The 17,309-nt window shown below is 42.2% G+C and overlaps 1 protein-coding gene across 2 annotated transcripts in view; it reads left to right on the top strand.

Annotated features, from left to right (window-relative positions):
* The first annotated feature begins 4,153 nt into the window (after positions 1–4,153).
* KDELC2 (KDEL motif containing 2) overlaps positions 4,154–17,309 on the top strand; it is a 23,760-nt gene continuing 10,604 nt past the window's right edge. For both annotated transcript variants that reach the window (XM_003794714.3, XM_023516077.1), the window contains exons 1-3: positions 4,154–4,382; positions 13,465–13,662; positions 16,004–16,290. In XM_003794714.3, the coding sequence (XP_003794762.1) occupies positions 4,181–4,382; positions 13,465–13,662; positions 16,004–16,290 (687 nt within the window). In that variant the 5' untranslated portion in view covers positions 4,154–4,180. The remainder of the gene's footprint in view (positions 4,383–13,464; positions 13,663–16,003; positions 16,291–17,309) is intronic.

Here is a 17,309-nt window from a genome sequence, read left to right as displayed (position 1 = left end):
TTCAAAAATTGAGAATTGAACTTGATCCTGTGGAACTTTGTGTTCCAATAATGGAAACGCACTGAGTGTTTCTCTAGCTCTATGTCTTCTTCCTCAGCCCTCCTTTCCAGATTATGCTGTCGTCCCAGTCTGGAATTGACATTTCCATTCTAGAAATGCTTTGGAAGGATTCAGTAGATACTGCTTGTTTTTCTTTTCTCTGGAACTCTATTCTCTGACGTCCCTTCTCCCCAGGCCACATCCTGTGGAAGAGTCAACATCTCACATGACCCTAACAGTCTGGGCACTGTTGATTGGTTCAGGGCTGAGCCCCTGACTCAGGCTAAACCAACAAGGAGTTGTGTTTTTGGAGGAAACTGGTTCTGGATGCAATTAAAAACCACTTATCTCACAACCTAAAACCTACCTTATAGACTAATGTATGGAAGGGCAGGGACTGAATTTATATCTCCAGCACCTTGTGGAATGCATGACATAAAGTGGGTGTTGAATAAATATCATTAAAACAATGAAAATAAAGTTTTATGCATTTGATGGGATCTAATCTTACCTAACCCTATATAAGGTTTAATTAATGACACTAAATTTATTGGCCAGGCTCAGTGGCTCATGCCTGTAATCCTAGCACTCTGGGAAGCTGAAGCAGTAGGGTCCCTTGAGCTCAAGAATTTGACCAGCTGAGCAAGAGCAAGACTGGACCTCTACTACAAATAGAAAAACTAGCCAGGTGTTGTAGCAGGTGCCTGTATTCCCAGCTACTCAGGAGGCTGAGGCAGGAAGATCGCTTGAACCCAGGACTTGAATTTGAGGATTGCTTGAACCCAGGAGCTAGGCTGATGCCATGACACTCTACCCTGGGCAACAGAGTAAGACTCTGTCTCAAAGAAAAAAAAAAAAAAAGAGGTAATTATTATAAAGATACATAGGATCTCAGAAACCAAGGATAGAGATACTGCTTATGAACTACACCAAGCTTTAGTGTTCTCTAGAGAACGCAGAGAATTTTCTATATTCTCTTCCATCTTTGTTCTGCTATTTTGTGGAGAAACAGCAATTTACATTCTCTCTGGAAATAGTTAGCTGTGAGTCAAAGTCTCCTAACCTTGATTTTAAACTCCCAGTGAAAGCAATGTTCTCCCTAACAAGATGGGTACACATGGGTACAAAGTGATATAAAGGACATTAAAAACCAAGAAGTAGGAGGTTGGGGAGGGTGGGTGTGGGATTAAAACTTACCTCCTGGGTACAATGAACACTATTCTGCTGATGGGTGCACCAGCAGCCCTGATGTAAGCATTATGCAAGATGTTCATGTAACAAAAACACTTGTACCACCTTAATTAATATTTTGAAAATAAATAAACAAACACATTTCCAGGGAAAGGATTCTGATTAGTTCAGGATGAGTCAGGTCTCAAAGCATAGGCCAATCAACTATAGCCTTAGATTAAATTCATGTGTTTTACAAAGCCTCACTGTTTTTTGTTTGTTTTGTTTTGTTTTTTTGCAGTTTTTGGTCAGGGCCGGGTTTGAACCCACCACCTTGGGTATATGGGCCCAGCGCCCTGCTCCTTAAGCTACAGGTGCTGCCCACAAGGCCTCACTGTTAATCATGTGGAGAGTGGAGTGAAAAAAGAGGGGCAGTTGCTAGAAAAGGTGGAGTGGGCAATAATTAGCTGTGGATTTTGCAAGACATTAATGTAAAGATTACAAGGGCCAGTGCAATTCACAGAAGGGTATTGAATCCAGACCTTTCAGAGTCACACACTGACTACAATTCTATGTGTTTGAGACTGGCACTGAATATAGAGATGAATATGAAAGGAAATGGTCTTGAAGTGAGTCATTTACTTCAGATTTTGTACATGACATTTCTCCTAACCAGGCTGCTTTCCTCCTCCTTTCACCTGGTTGATTCTTATTTGACCTTGATGGTCATCTTTTTCAGGAAGGCTCTCTTGATTTCCCCCCAAACCAGATTAACTGGCCCTCTCCTGTAGTGTACAGTGTATACAGTATGGTGTACTTATGTTGGAACAGGCAATCTACCACAGACCTTGAACTTCCCTGAACATTCTTGCTGGATATGCCAAGAATGTAAGTCCCCTACCCGTCTTTACCCAGGCCATTTCTCAGGGTAGTGTGTGTAGGGATGAGATAACATCTCCCCACTCATAAATAGTAGGAATGATTCTGTTTAAGAGAGGTAAATTCCCTGCAATCAGTACTCCTCTCTTGTAGTCCAGTTCAGGCATCCCTCATAGGCCATTTGAATTGTCCCTGTAGGACTTGGGAGGCACTGGGAAACAAACACAAACCAACACAAAGCTCTGGCTACTGTTTTTGCAGTGCTTAGTAAAGTCCACAGTCTCTGACTCAGGAGACTTGTGTCTTGACAGCTCGCATGAAACAGTAACTGATTAACTAGTTAGCTTGGTAATCAGGATCAAGTCCCAGACCATGCAAGTCTTGCAGCCTATATTTTAACACCTCATACACTATTTACATTGGTCTTTGTTTTTCTTCTCCACTAAACTACAGGCACTTTGACACCAAAGTGCAATGTCTATTATAAAATATAGTAGGCATGGAATAAATGTTTGTTGAATGAATGAAATTTGACCAATGATAGAGAATTGGTCAAGGCATTGGTTGATCTGAAGAGACGTGTTCTTTAAAGTTGGACTACGATGAGAAAGAAAACAGGTTGGTACAGACTTAGTGTTGCTAAACAAGACATGTTCAGATACAATTATACGGCTTCCTGGACCTGTTCTCAAATAAACTGGGTGGTACCCAAGTGTTATATAACTTAATAGGCCATATTTTACTATCATCCTGTACTAGTTAATGATTATTTCTCTGGAAAAGTCTTTAAGTCTGACTTTGAAAGAATATGAACAAAACGTGTTCCATATAACTTTTTTTAAGTGACAGTTGGAACAGAGTAAAGCTTTCCAAGTAAAGCATGCGGACACCCCCATGGAACAAAACATAACAGTGAAAGTGATAACAAATATGCACTTTCACCCTACAATTTACCAGGGACTGACTGCTCTTCCCAAAGGACAAAGAACACTGCCTACAACCTCTGCTCAGCATTACTGAACTAGGTCACGAGAACTGGGGCACATGGAAGAATTTTGCCCTGGTAAAACTTGGTCATAGCAAGGACGCTGAGTAGCACAATTAAAGCCTTGAGGTGGACAGAGGGCTGCGCAGTGTCTGGTTCAGACATTTTTGGATTGATGTCTGCCAAGGGCGGGGGGGTGGGGCAGGAATCCTGTGCTCATTCTGGGAGTAAGCTCCCTCTGGCTCACTTTGCCGGAGGAGAATCTTTATTTCCTTTAAACAATTTCAAGCCATAAGTAGATAAAAAGTAAAAAATAATAACAAATGTGGATTAAATGGTCAGAAAAGAGGGGCAGACAGGGCAATAAGGGCCCGTGCCAGTTTCTTCCTGGGTCCAGCGTCCAGCTCCTGGGGACTGGTGGGAATGGCCAAGATCAAACATCACCCTCATCGCTAACCCGCGGGAGAGCTCTAGGCTGCGTTCCCGCGGGTCAGCGGTTCACTCTCGGCTTGGCCCCAACTCTGTAAAGGGTCAGAAACCTTTTGCTGAAAGAAGGGAAATGTGGGGGGAAGACGAAAGAGGGGAGAGGTGGAGGGAATCACAGTGGGGAAGTGAGGGAGCCTGCTGAGCAGAAAACGCAAACAGGCGCCAGCAGAACGCGGTTGGCGCCCGGGCAACAGGGCTTGAGAGGTGGCGCGGGGGGTGGGAGGACGCGACATTCGCTCTGGCCAACTCGGTGGCGCTCCTTTCGGGAAGTATTTCCCTAACGTGCCCCGAAGTTCTTGGCGGCGGGGCCCTTTCTCCCGGCGATCGCCGCTCGGCCGTGTCCGTTAGAACCCCCCGGCGTCTCTGCGCTGGCCTCCTGACCCCCTTCCTCCGAGGGCCCGGCGGGCTGCGGCGGGAGGGCGCGTCCAGGCCGACCGTGCGCGGCGCCCCCTGCTGGCGAGTCCGGCACAGCCCGCGCGACAGGCCCGGGGCGGGACGGCGGGGGGACCGCGGCGGCCGCGCACAAGCCCGCCCCGGTAGGCCCCGCCCCGGCCCGGCCCGGCCTGCGGAGCTGCCCGCCCCTTCCCTCCGCGGAGCCGGACCGTGGCGGCCCTGCCGACCATGCGCCGCCTCCCGCGGGCCCTGCTGCTGCCGCTGCAGCTCGCCCTGCTCGTGGCCGCGGAGGCCCCCGAGGCGCCGGTCAGCGCGCGGCGGAGCCTGGTGTGGGGGCCCGGGCTGCAGGCGGCCGTCGTTCTGCCCGTGCGCTATTTGTACCTGCAAGCGGTCAACTCAGAGGGCCAGAACTTCACTCGCTCGCCCCCAGGTAGCGTCGAGCTGCGGGCTTTCCCGCCCGCTGCCCGGTCCTCTCCCCGCGCGCGTCCCCGCCGCGACTGCGCAGCCCCGTATCCGCTGCGGCCTGGGTGTCCTTCCTGCCCCGGGTGTGGGGCCCTTTCTTGGGGCAGGTCAGAAAGGGGAGAGGAACGGCCACAAAAGTTTGCTAAATGAGAGAATGCATGAATTCCAAGAGGGCTTCCACGTGGAGGGTGCAGGGTCCCGAAAGGATGGCGCCCGGGGTGTTCTGTGAACGCGGTGTGAGTCACTTGTTGGGGACGGTCTTTCCATCCCTGACTGAGTTGTCTGAGCTGCTAAAGCATGCAGGGAGTGCCTTCAAGTGATGAGGCAGCAAGCCCACGAATCGCCCTGATCACATTGCCCAGGCCTACTGAGCTTGAAATCATGAACTCCTGGGCAGAGGAAATGTTCCTGCAAAAGGCAGAAAGGAGGCGGCAGCTGGGCACACCTCGCTTTTGTTCTCTTTGGAGTTTTGAGTTACTGAAAGCAGATTACATGGATTCGTGAAACTCAGTAGAAGTCATTTGATTTTCCTGGGTGGATCTCTTCCTGAACCCCTTTCTGCCAGGTCTTCCTCCCACGTTCTCCTGTGTCACCTCTTACCTTTGCAACTTCTTGCAACTTGTGCTGCTACTTTCAAGTCGTTGCCAGTAGGATTTACTAATTTACGTCCAAGCTTAGGGCTCCAGCCGACTGGCACCCTGTTTCATCAACAAAGAAATATTTAGAACAACCCAGTGCCTCTTCCCCTTCGAACAGTGCGGCTGGGGAAAGTCACTGAGAGGCCCGAAGTGGGCCCCAGCTTGGGCCTGGTGGATAGTGGGGTGGCAAAGATTGGTCCAGTCAGAGAATTTAGGAAGTAAACACAATTAACTGAATTTTAGATTTCATTTCATTCATTCAATAAATATCTATTTGCTGCCTACTTGGATGTGGTTGGTAATGTGAGAATAAAAAGTGCTGGCCCATGAAAAATTTTACAGCCTGAAGCAGACGTGCAAATGACAGATCACTGTAGGAGATAGTTGAGGTAATAAAAGTCTGTACTGAATGCAAACACTGCCAGAGTCTGCCTGGCGAGCCCGGGAAGATGTCAGGAGCAGAGATTTGAAAGATCAGAGGGTTTGCTGGGCTGGCACAGGGGCATAAAACAGGGTGGTGGTTGGGAAAATAAGTGATGTAACTTAATGATGCTGAGCGGAAAAGACTAGTCAGATTGCAGCCAGACATCTTCGGGGGCCTGGAATGCCGAGCAAAGGATTGTAGGAGGAGATGAGGGAGAGCCACTGGAGAACCTTGAGCTGCAGAATGACAAGAATCCTCTTTTGCTTAACCCACCGCAGTGGCTTGGGCTCTGCATGTGATTCAGAACACCACTCCTGAAGTTGTCTTTGATCATCACTTTAATAACATGTCTACCAGTCTAAAGCCTCAGACAACTGTTTTTTTTTTTGTTTTTTTTTTTTAGAGACAGAGTCTCATTTCATTGCCCTCGGTAGGGTGCTGTGGTGTCACAGCTCACAGCAACCTCCAACTCCTGGGCTTAGGTGATTCTCTTGCCTCAGCTTCCCGAGTAGCTGGGACCACAGGCGCCTGCCACAACGCTCAGCTATTGTTGCAGTTTGGCAGGGGCCGGGCTTGAACCTACCACTCTCAGTATATGGGGCCAGCACCCTGCCCACTGAGCCACAGGTGCCACCCAAGACAACTGGTTTTATATAATTTATATTCATTGGGATAAAATAATTCTGACTCTTGACAAGGACTGCTCAGTGTTTATAAGGGTTCAGCAAACTTTTTCTTTTCTTTTTTTTCTTTTTTTTTTTTTTTGAGACACAGCCTCAAGCTTTCTCCCTGGATAGAGTGTCGTGGCATCACAGCTCACAGCAATCTCCAACTCCTGGGCTGAAGCGAGTCTCCTGCCTCAGCCTCCCAAGTAGCTGGGACCACAGGCACCTGCCACAACGCCCGGCTATTTTTTGGTTGCAGCCGTCATTGCTTGGCGGGCCAGGCTGGATTCGAACCTGCCACCTTAGGTGTATGTGGCTGGCTTAGCCACTTGAGCCACAGGTGCTGAGCCAGGAAACTTTTTCTTTAAAAGGCCAGATAGTAAATAATTTAGGCTTTGTAGGTCATACCGTACATAGTCTCTGTTACATTTACTCAGCTCTGCCTTTGTAGCTGTATGTGAACAAAGAGACCTGTATGTGTTCTTTAAAATGATTTATGGCCTTGGTAAGGAGGCTTATACCTGTAATCCTAGCACTTTGGGAAGATAAGGTAGGAGGATCACCTGAGACCAGGAGTTCAATACCAGCCTGAGCAAAATAGGGAAACTCTCTTTCTACAAAAAAATTTAAAAACTAGCTGAGTGTGGTGGTGTGCGCTGGTAATTCTAGCTACTCAGGAGGCTGAAACAGAAGGATCCAGTGAGCCGAGGGTGTTTAGGCTTGTAGTGAGCTATGATGACATCACTGTAGTCTAGTTGGGGTGACAGAGCAAGAGACCCTTTCTCAAAAAGTGAAATAAAGTAAAACTATGCTGGCTCACTCCTGTAATTAACCCTAGCTTTCTGGGAAGCCAAGATGAGTGGATTGCCCTGAGCTCACAGGTTCCAGACCTTGTTTCTAAAAGTAGCCCGGCATTGTCATGGGTGCCTGTAGTCCCAGCTACTCCGGAGGCTGAGGCAAGAGAATGGCTTCAGCCCAAGAACTGGAGGTTGCTGTGACACCAGGGCACTCTATGGAGGGTGACAAAGTGAGACTCTGTCTCAAAAAAAAAAAAAAAAAAAAACTATGGCCACTGAAATTTGAATTTCATATAATTTTTCATACATTACAGAATTTTCTTTTCTGACTATTCAAAAATGTAAAAGCCATCCTTAGCTCACAGGCTTTACAAAAACAGGGCAATGAGCTGTGTTAGCTATAATTTACTAACCTCTGATGTATATTAAAAACCCTTAACTAAAATACAGGTGACACATGACATAAATTTGTATGTCACATTTGCATACAAATACTGATGTACATATTTTTAAACAAACCAGAAACAGTTTACAGTGTCTGTTAAATATCCTAACAAAAGGAGAGTGATATCTGAGTTTCTGCATGGTTTACCCTTGCAGACTTTGACTTTACTTTTTTTAGTTGCAGAAAGACTTTCCATTATCTTAAGATCCAAAGAAACAATTCTTAAATCCAAGTTCAAAGTCTTTCACTATGCGGTATATTTCCTTCTTTATAGTTTTCTTTGTGTTCTAAAATTAATTTTATAATGTTATATTGAAAGGGAACTTTAAAAAGAAGATGGAAAACTAATTATTATGAAAAAAGAAAAGTACATGATCTAAATTAAAACTTAATCTTACTATTAATGAAAGGAATAGAAATTCAAATAAAACTCAATTTTTTATCTAAAAATAATTGGCAAAGTTTTTTTTCTTTTCTTTTTTTTTTTTTTTCTTAGATGGAGTCTAAGATGGAGTCTCCCCTTGTTGTCCTGTGTAGAATGCCATGACATCACAGCTCATAGCAACCTCAAATTCTTGGGCACAAGCCATCCTTCTTGCCTCACCCTTCTGAGTAGCTGGGACTACAGGCACCTACCACAACACTGGCCTAGGTTTTCTTTCTTTATTTTAGTAAAAAAGGAGAGTTATTGCTGAACCCTTATAAACAGGAAGGAGTCCTTGTAGAGACAGTGTCTCACTCTTGCTCAGGCTGGTCTAGAACCCCTGAGCTCAAGCAACCCACCTGCCTCAGCCTCCCAGAGTGCTAGGATTAACAGGTGTGAGCCACTTCCACTGGCCTGCCAAGAGTTTTTTTGTTGTTGTTGAGACAGAGTCTCACTATGTCACCCTTGGTGCTGTGGCATCATAGCTCCCAGCAATCTCAACTCTTGGGCTTAAACGATCCTCTTGCCTCAGCCGCAGGTACTTGGGACCGCAGGTACCTGGGACCGCAGGTACCTGCCACAATACCTAGCTATTTTTTTTGTTATAGTTGTCATTGTTGTTTAGCAGACCCGGGCTAGGCTGAAACCTGCCAGCCCTGGTATATGTGGCTGGTGCCCTAGCCACTGAGCTACAGGCACCGATCCCTACCAAGATTTTTTTTTTTTAAGTGAAAATACTCAAAGTAGCTAAGGGGACAATGTGACTGTCTCAGTCACCAACCTTCTCATCTGGTAGAACATAAATTGATAAATTGTTTCTAGAAAGTAATTTTTAGAACTGTCAAGAGTCTTAAACTTTACAAAAGCTAGTATAAAAAAACAAATTTCAACAGTTAGAAAATGTAATTTTTTAAAAGATATAATTTACAAAAACTGTCATATTCTTTAATCTGGAAATCTGATTGCTAGATATATGCCTTGAGAAAATCATCTAAATGTGGCCAAAGATTTACATACATGGATATTTTTGAAGCATTATAATGATTTGTTATAGCAAGTCTAAATAGCCAACCATAAAGTAATTATTAAATAAAGTATGGTACATTCATTATGATAGAATATTTGACAGCCACTAAAGGTATCATCTTAGATTCCACTTACATGTGGTATTTAAAGGAGTCAAATTCAGAGAAACAGACAATAGGATGATGTTTGCTAGGGGCTGGGGTAAGTGGGAAGTTGTTGAATGAGTATAAAGTTTCAGTTTTGGAAGATGAAAAATGGAGATTCATTGCACAACAAGGTGAATATACTTGATACTACTGAACTGTATACTTAAAAATGGTTAAGATGGTAAATTTTATGCTTTTTTTAAACTACAGTTAAAAATGTTTAAAATTGTTTAAAAAGTAACATTTATACAGATTATTTAATAATCTTTATACAAAGTTAAAGGTGGAATAAATAGAAAATAAATTATATGGTCTCATTCCAATTTGGTAATGACCACCTGCACTTATCAGTGGTTATAGCCAGAGAGGGAGGAATTTTTTCTTTTTGATATTCTTATCCCTCTCCCCCAAAACAGTTTCCTCCCAAATGATCATGATGTTTTTAGAATCCGAAAAAAAATCATAAGAAAAAAAATGTTAGATTTTTAGCAGGGCACCAAAAACTTTTCAGACAACCTGACCCTTTCATTCTTTGTAAGCCACTTAATTTTTAGCTTCCAGTTGAAAGCTGCCTTGTATATTATTCTGAAAAGCTCATCCAACCAGTTTCTTACGTTTTCTGCCACTTGTCTTCCACTTACAAGTCCTGAGATACCCCATGATTGCATTAATGTACACAGCTATCATTTAATTTAAAAAAAAAAAAAAGAACTAACTGATGAAGAGGGAAAGTTTTTTCCAGCTGTAGCTTTTTGTACATGACATAGGAAGATTCCTTTATTACTCCCATTTAACAGTGTGGCGTTCATCTGAATGTCATTATCGTGCTGCATAGATCCAAGTACCTAGATAACAAAAATATTGTGAACTTCAGTGGTCTAAAGCAGTGGATCTGAAACTGGGGTCCATAGACAAAATTAGGAGGTGCTCTGACCTTGGGTAGAGGAAGAACTGTATTTTTATTTTCACTAACCTTTGAATGAAGTTGAACATTTCCTTCAAGTATGAATTTAGACAGACCCTGTTGCTGCTGCTAGATTCCCAGCATCTAGCACAGTGCCCAGTAGAGAGATGCTTAGCAAGTCCTGTAGGTGAAAATAAAGAAGAGGTGGGAGAGAGATGGTTCAAATATGTCACGATGAAAGGATGTAAATACTTACTTCCTACTCACTTTTCTACCTTCATCAGCAGTGATATCTTCATAAAATAATCTACCTCCTGGTTGCATTGTACTTTCGTGTTGTTAACTATGCCCTGTTTAATTTGTTCTCCAAGATATTGTGGTTAGGTAAGAATAGTATCATTCTGTTCACGTTTGGCGTAAGAAAGTGGGCTCAGTGGAGCTGAAATGGCTTGCCGTGGGTTCCCTAGCTAATATTTGGCAGAGCTAACAACCAGTGCTCTTTCCTTCTCTCAGGTCACCCTTAATACCGTCATGCATTGGTGGTCAGTAAGATCTTGGAGAATGTTTGTGGTCATCAAGCGACCAGAAATTTCTGCAGGACTTCCATTTAAGTCTCAGGGCATAACATCTTGGCCTTCTAGGGCTCTGCTCACTTGGCCATGTGGGGTCAACACTTTTGTTGCAGCTACCGAGAGCTTTATTAAACTTCCTAACAATAGAGAAGGAGATGACTCCATTGTGCCAGAAGTGTCAGAACTATTCCTCCAGCTTTGAATTCTGTGAGGCTTCTTTCAAATATTGGCTCTGCTACTTATTACATACGTGACCTTGGGCAAGTTATTTAACTTGTTGGAGACTTGATTTCTTGACCTGTAAAATGGGGCTGACACATACTTACCTTTCTTGTAGAAAGTAAATGAGGTAGAAAATACATATGAAAATCACAAGCTCAGAGACTGGCCCATAGTAGGTACTAAGTGAGTTTCTAAGAATGCTTTTGATTTCTTTCCAAATCAAATGTGTCCAAGATTTCTGATTCTAATGATGTGAGACTTTGATACTGCCAGCCTCGTTTTTCTACATAGTTACTGCACTCATCCAAATAGCTGTTTCTCTTGGAGAGGCTGGAGTTTGGGGAGTGGAATACTCACTCAAGCTGAGCTTCAGTTCTGGTCCATCATATTATCCCCCCGGGCAACTAAGAATTCACATTCCTTCCATTTGAAGCAATTTGAAATTTTACTCTTCTCATCTTGTCTCTTATGAGGTTAAAATTGCTAATTTCTATTTCAGTCCCAATCAATATTAGGTTGTATTGATTCTAACATTAACTTTATACTCACCATGACACAGCCATGAAATATTATAAAAATAACTAAACATTTAAAATACGTATTGCCAATGGCTACATTGTAGTTTTACACATACATTTTGAAATATAGGCAGTTGCCAGGTTATAAACATCTGACTTACGTACAACTCATGCTTACAAACAGAGGCTATTAACAGGTAAATATACCTCTTCCAGCTTACATACAAATTCAACTTAAGATCAAACCTACAGAAACTATCTTGTTTGTAACCTGGGGGCTGCATGTATAACTTCTTTAATTTTTTTGAGACTATCGCCCTGGGTTGAGTGCTATGGCATCACAGCCCACAGCAACCTCAAACTCTTGGGCTTAAGCGATTCTCTTGCCTCAGCCTCCCAAGTAGCTGGGACTACAGCCACTGCTACAGGCTATTTTTTTCTTGCAGTTGTCATTGATGTTTAGCAGGCAGGGGCTGGGTTGGAACCCACCAGCCCTGGTGTATGTGGCCGGCGCCCTACCCACTGAGTTAGGGGCGCCACCCTGCATGTATAACTTTTAAATGCTATTTCAGAGACCAAAAATGTTATAAAAGGAGGCAAACATATTGATCCAGTCCAATACTTTCAATTTACAAATAATGCACTATTTTGGAGCTAGTGTTTTTTTCTCTAAGTCTACCTCTTTCCAAAAAAAATCACATAGTAATATGCCTTACATCTGTTTTGCTCATTTAAAATGACAAACTTAAGGAGAAGACGACTGCCTGATTAGGAGATAAGCAAGCCTTTTTGTGTATGTCTGGTTTGGGGAGAGAACAGTGGAAACAGCTTTCTAATCCTCAGATTCTGCACTCCTGGTTTTCAATCTGCTGTGCCATATTGCCTTTCTGAAACCAAGTGGGAAATAATGCAAAGTTCTGATTTACGGGTTTCATTTATAGATTTCAGGTAATGGGCCAACATTTCTAATAATTTCATATTATATTATTCCCTTTTATATTGCATCCCCTATGTTTACCTATTAGGGTTGATTTCTGTTAAAAGGTTTCTTTCATAATTTTATCGTACTTGTTTAAAGGATCCTAAAATATGTTTTGGGTACTTAGTTATTTAATAATAACAGGGTGTCACATAGTACATTGCTGTTACTAACTTGAAGAGACTGAGAAACATTCCTCCTGACCCACAAGAAAAAAAGTTGGTGACAACTTGCTATTTGCTAGAGGTGTAGATTTCACAAGATTCACCACCTTTTAAAAACATATCCCTTTGGGTGGCACGTGTGGCTCAAAGGAGTAGGGTGCAGGCCCCATATGCCAGAGGTGGTGGGTTCAAACCCAGCCCCCAGCCAAAAAAAAAAAAGGCAGAAATACCAGAAAAACATATCCTTTTGATTTGGTGATCTGAATGGTATGTCCACTGCATTCTCTGAAGAAAGGTTTCAAAGTTTATCACTGGGCCATAGTAACATTAATATAATGTTATTGTTTTAAAGCCTGAATAAGTCAGCTAAAAGAATAGGGAAAGTTTCCTAGGTAGGTATTGTTTACCTACAATAGAAAACCCTCCCCATGCTGGAGGTGGTGGGTTCAAACCCAGCCCTGGCAAAAAACTGCAAAGAAAAAAGAAAACCCACAGAATGTTGGCATTGGAAGGAATCATCACAGTATAACTATTTCATTTCAAGGTGAAGAACTGGACTCAGAGAAGTAAACTCTAGTATTTACAAAGATGTTTGTCTTGGGGTGTATGTACTTGTGCATAGATTCTGGTAACTAACTGTAATCTTTCTCTACCTGAAGAAAAGGGCTGAGAAGTATCACTTGAATTGGGGGTTAAGAAGAGGATAAATTTTCTCAGAAACTAGGGTTAGTAGATACTGAAATGGCATACAGAGAAAGCTTACGTAATTTTTATAAGAAGGAAATTGGATTACTATAAAGGTATATAATGCATAGTTCCTGGATTTTTAACTATCTGCGTTTTAATCCTGCCCAAAGCAGAAAAGATTGCATAAGTAAAAAGTTAATTTCCTCTTTGCTTTTTAGAAATAAAGGGGTTTTGTTCATTCAATAAATCTTTATTAAATGAATGATGGAAGAAATGTTGATCCTTGGTTTGAATATATGAACCAGGCCTCTCAGATCTTCCAAAGAGAAATGATTTCCACTGATGCTATAGGAATAAGTAACTTACATACTTTATATAGACATCTATCCAATAATTGTTGAGGAATAATAATTGTGATGTATATTTCTTTTTATTTCAGGTCAAACATCATTCAAAGTAGTAATCAGATCTCTTTCTCCAAAAGAGTTAGTCCGGATTCATGTTCCTAAACCTTTGGACAGGAATGATGGAACATTTTTGATAAGGTACAGGATGTATGAAACTGTCAACGAAGGGCTGAAGATAGAAGTCCTTTATGGGGATGAGCATGTGGCTCAGTCTCCCTATATCTTGAAAGGTACGTGAGTATCACATACCTCAGAGGCAGCCCTGTGCCTGCAGGTCCCAGGCCTTTCCTGTGCAGCGTGGTAAATGTCTACATACCTCCTGCAGTTCAATGAACTTGACACTTTAAGGGAAGGCAAAGAGATGTAAATGATGAGAAAAAATCTTGTGTGTTTATCCATGTAGTTGCCATTTCTGGTACTCTTCATTCTTTTGTATAGGTCTGTATTTCTATGTAGTAACATTTGCCTTCTGCCTAAAGCATTTCCAGTAATGCATCTCTTAGTGTGAGAATGCTGGTGGTGAATTCTTCCAGGCTTTGAATGGCTGAAAAAATCTTTATTTTGCCTTTGTTTAAAAAAGACATTTTCCCTGGTTATAGAGTTACTTGTTGATGGGGTTGTTTTTTCTTTTAGTACTTTAAAGATTCTGCTCCATGGTCTTCTCCTGTATTGTTTCCAATAAGTCTACCGTTATCCTCTCTCCTTCCTCTACTGCGTTTAAGGTTTTCTCTTTATCAGTTGTCTTGAGCAGTTTGACTGTTACGTGCCTTGCTCTCGTTTTCTTCATGTTTCTTGTATTTGGGGCTTATGGATCTACTTGGATCTTTAGGGTCTGTAGTTCTCATCAAATTTAGAAAACTTTTGACCGTTATTCCTCCAATATTTCTTTCTGTTCCATCCCAGCTTACCTTCAGGGATATTCATCACCTATATATTAGGCTTGAATTATCTCATGGTTCGTTGATAACACTTTATCTTTCTTTCTGTTTCATTTTTTATAGTTTCTGTTGCTGTCTTTAAATTCACTGATCTTTTCATCTGCAAAGTCCACAATTTGTCATTAATTTTATATAGCATATTTTTTACCCTTGATGCTTTTTCATCTTCTTCAGTTTTTTCCTAGGAGGCAGTTGAGTTACTTGGAAGTAATTTAATCCTTTCAAGTTTTGCTTTTATTAGGTGAGACTAGAGCTGTATTTAGTCTAGGGCTAATTATTCCCCACTACTGAAGCAATCCCCTTCCATACCAAGCCCCATGAATCAGGAGGCATTCCAGTCTGGCTGGTACCAACTGGCACTATTCCCAGCCCTCTGTGTGAGGTAGGTACTATTCCCTCTGAACATTTTTGATGTTTCTTCCCCTGCCTTGGATAGTTTCCTCACAGACTTGCACTGGTTATGTTCTGCTAAATATTTCAAGGGGGCCTTCTCCAGATCTCTGGAGTTCTTTCTCTGTGCGGTGCTCTCTTTTCAGATACTCTGTCCTACAGATTCTAGCTGCCTTGGTCTCCCCAAGGAGACCAGAGCTGGTCTCCTCTGTCAATTCTGTTTCTTCAACTCACTGAGCCTGCCTGGCTTTACATCCCTCTCCCCTATACTGCAGCCTTGAAATTCCCTTAAGCAGTAAGCTGTAGGAATTACAGGGTTTACCTTATTGTCTCCCATCTTTCAGATTCACTGACCTTCACTGGCTAATATCCAGTGTCTTAAAGACTGTTGTTTCATATATTTTGTCTGGGCAATTTTTGGTTGTTTCAGGTGGAAGGAAAAATCAGTTCTAGTTACTCGTGTTGCCCTGAAGTAGAAATCCTCAAAAAAGTGGCAGGTGCTTGTAGTCCCAGCTACTTGGAAAGCTGAGGCAAAAGAATCGCACAAGCCCAAGAGTTTGAGGTTGCTGTGAGCTGTGATGCCACCGCACTCTACCCAGGGCAACACAGTGAGACTCTGTCTCAAAAGAAAAAAAAAAAAAGAAATCCTCAAAAACTTAAATAATTTTTAAAATAATTTTTATATTGAAATATAGATATATCTTGAAACAAGATATAAAATTTGCATAATTATTTTGTTAAATCAGTCTTCAGAGTCATTCCATACTTAAGCATGGCTCCTTAAAATTACCCTACCAGACCCCCTGGGTTATTTATTCCTTCTTTAGGATGTGCTGATTTTAAGGGCTCAGCGGAGACCCCCACCTTGTCTTTAAAAATCACTGCCCTTACTACATGTTAATACATTCTCTTTTTCTTTGTAAGTTTTTTGTATGTTTATCAACCATTTATACCTCACTAGAAATAAATTTAGCAGCCAATTAACTGAGGGTGGGTTAGATCGGGAGAGGTTATCCAGGGTGGTGCGGTGTGAGAAGGGGACAGAGTAGAAGAGTAGGACTCTGACGTAACTACTTCTACCACTGATTTGACAAGGGCACTGATTAGGGAGGGGGATGTAAGATTAGCTTCCGTCTGGATCATCTTAGAATCTTAGAATTCACCAAGCAGCAGGGGCAGAAACAATCCCTGTGTTGGTGCTTGTTAACAAAGCCTGGCATTATTTGTGTTTTATCTTCCCTAGGGCCAGTGTACCATGAATACTGTGAGTGTCCGGAAGAGGATCCTCAGGCTTGGCAGAAAATTCTTTCTTGTCCAACCAAGGAGCCACAGATTGCAAAAGATTTTGCTTCCTTCCCCACCATCAATCTCCAGCAGATGCTAAATGAAATCCCCAAAAGGTTTGGGGACGAGAATGGCGCTGTTGTTCATTACACAATTCTTAATAACCACATTTACCGGAGATCTTTAGGGAAATACACAGACTTCAAAATGTTCTCTGATGAGATTTTGCTGTCACTGGCCAGAAAGGTATGAAGAATAAATGAATTGATTCCAAAAATAGCATAGTTATTTAGTTGTCGCATTTAAATGCTGACAGTTATAATGACAAATGATGAAAATGGATAGCTGGCTCAGAAATGTACATCTGAAATGTTTACCACCTAAGCGTTCATAAATCCTCCATCTTTGTGGATCTCATTTCTCTGTAAAATTTAAATTAACTTAAATCCCCATCCCAGAGAGGCCGCGCTCCCCTTCAGTGAGTTCCCAGATGTTACAGCCTTGAGGTCATGTAAGTTCTCTGTTCTTGCCGAATACACCCTCCCATTCAGATTTCACCTTCTCTAAGCTGTTTTCTTCTTTTTACCTCAAAATAACTTGAACTTGGAACACACTTTCTTTCTTTTACCCTAAGCACATCTAGAAGATAGTGTGTGTGGTTGGGGTAACACAGAGAAGCTATTTTGTATAACGCATACTGAAAAACAAACAGAACCCCTGACATTTAAACATAGACATCTCAGCACCAGTCAGACTCTCAGTCATCTATCTTTGCTTCCAGGAATCTCACTGCCTGTACCTGATCTTCACGTCTTAGCCTCTTACTAAATGTGGCTTAGCCCACAGTCTTTCAGGCTGTCCACACCCCTGAATGTGATCCACAAAGATGAGGATTTATGAACACTTAGGTGGTAAACATTGCAGATGTACACTGCTGAGCCGGAAATCCATTTCTTTGCTATCCTGCTGTTCACTCCCTATTTCCACATTTGTAGAACTCTAAGTTACTCTTTCACCCCCTACTTCCACTCACTGTAGAACTCTAGCAATTCAAATGACCTTTTTTTTCTTATTCCTGGTGAGCAGGATGGAGGTGAGCAATTTTTATCCATCTCACCCTGATGAGGGGTGGAGGTGAGCAATTTTTATCTTTCTCACCCTGAAAGATCATCAAGATAGTTTCTAAACCAAGACCCAACTGTTATACAGTAATTCCCCAAGTGTACTGAATGTGTATGTGCAGTCAATTCTTTCTTTTTTTTTTT

Source organism: Otolemur garnettii, unplaced genomic scaffold, assembly GCF_000181295.1.
Source record: "Otolemur garnettii isolate 467f Iridium unplaced genomic scaffold, OtoGar3 scaffold00086, whole genome shotgun sequence".
Taxonomy (NCBI): Eukaryota; Metazoa; Chordata; class Mammalia; order Primates; family Galagidae; genus Otolemur; species Otolemur garnettii.
The sequence above is the reverse complement of the archived record's forward strand: the minus strand, read 5'-3'. Positions and strand labels throughout refer to the sequence as shown.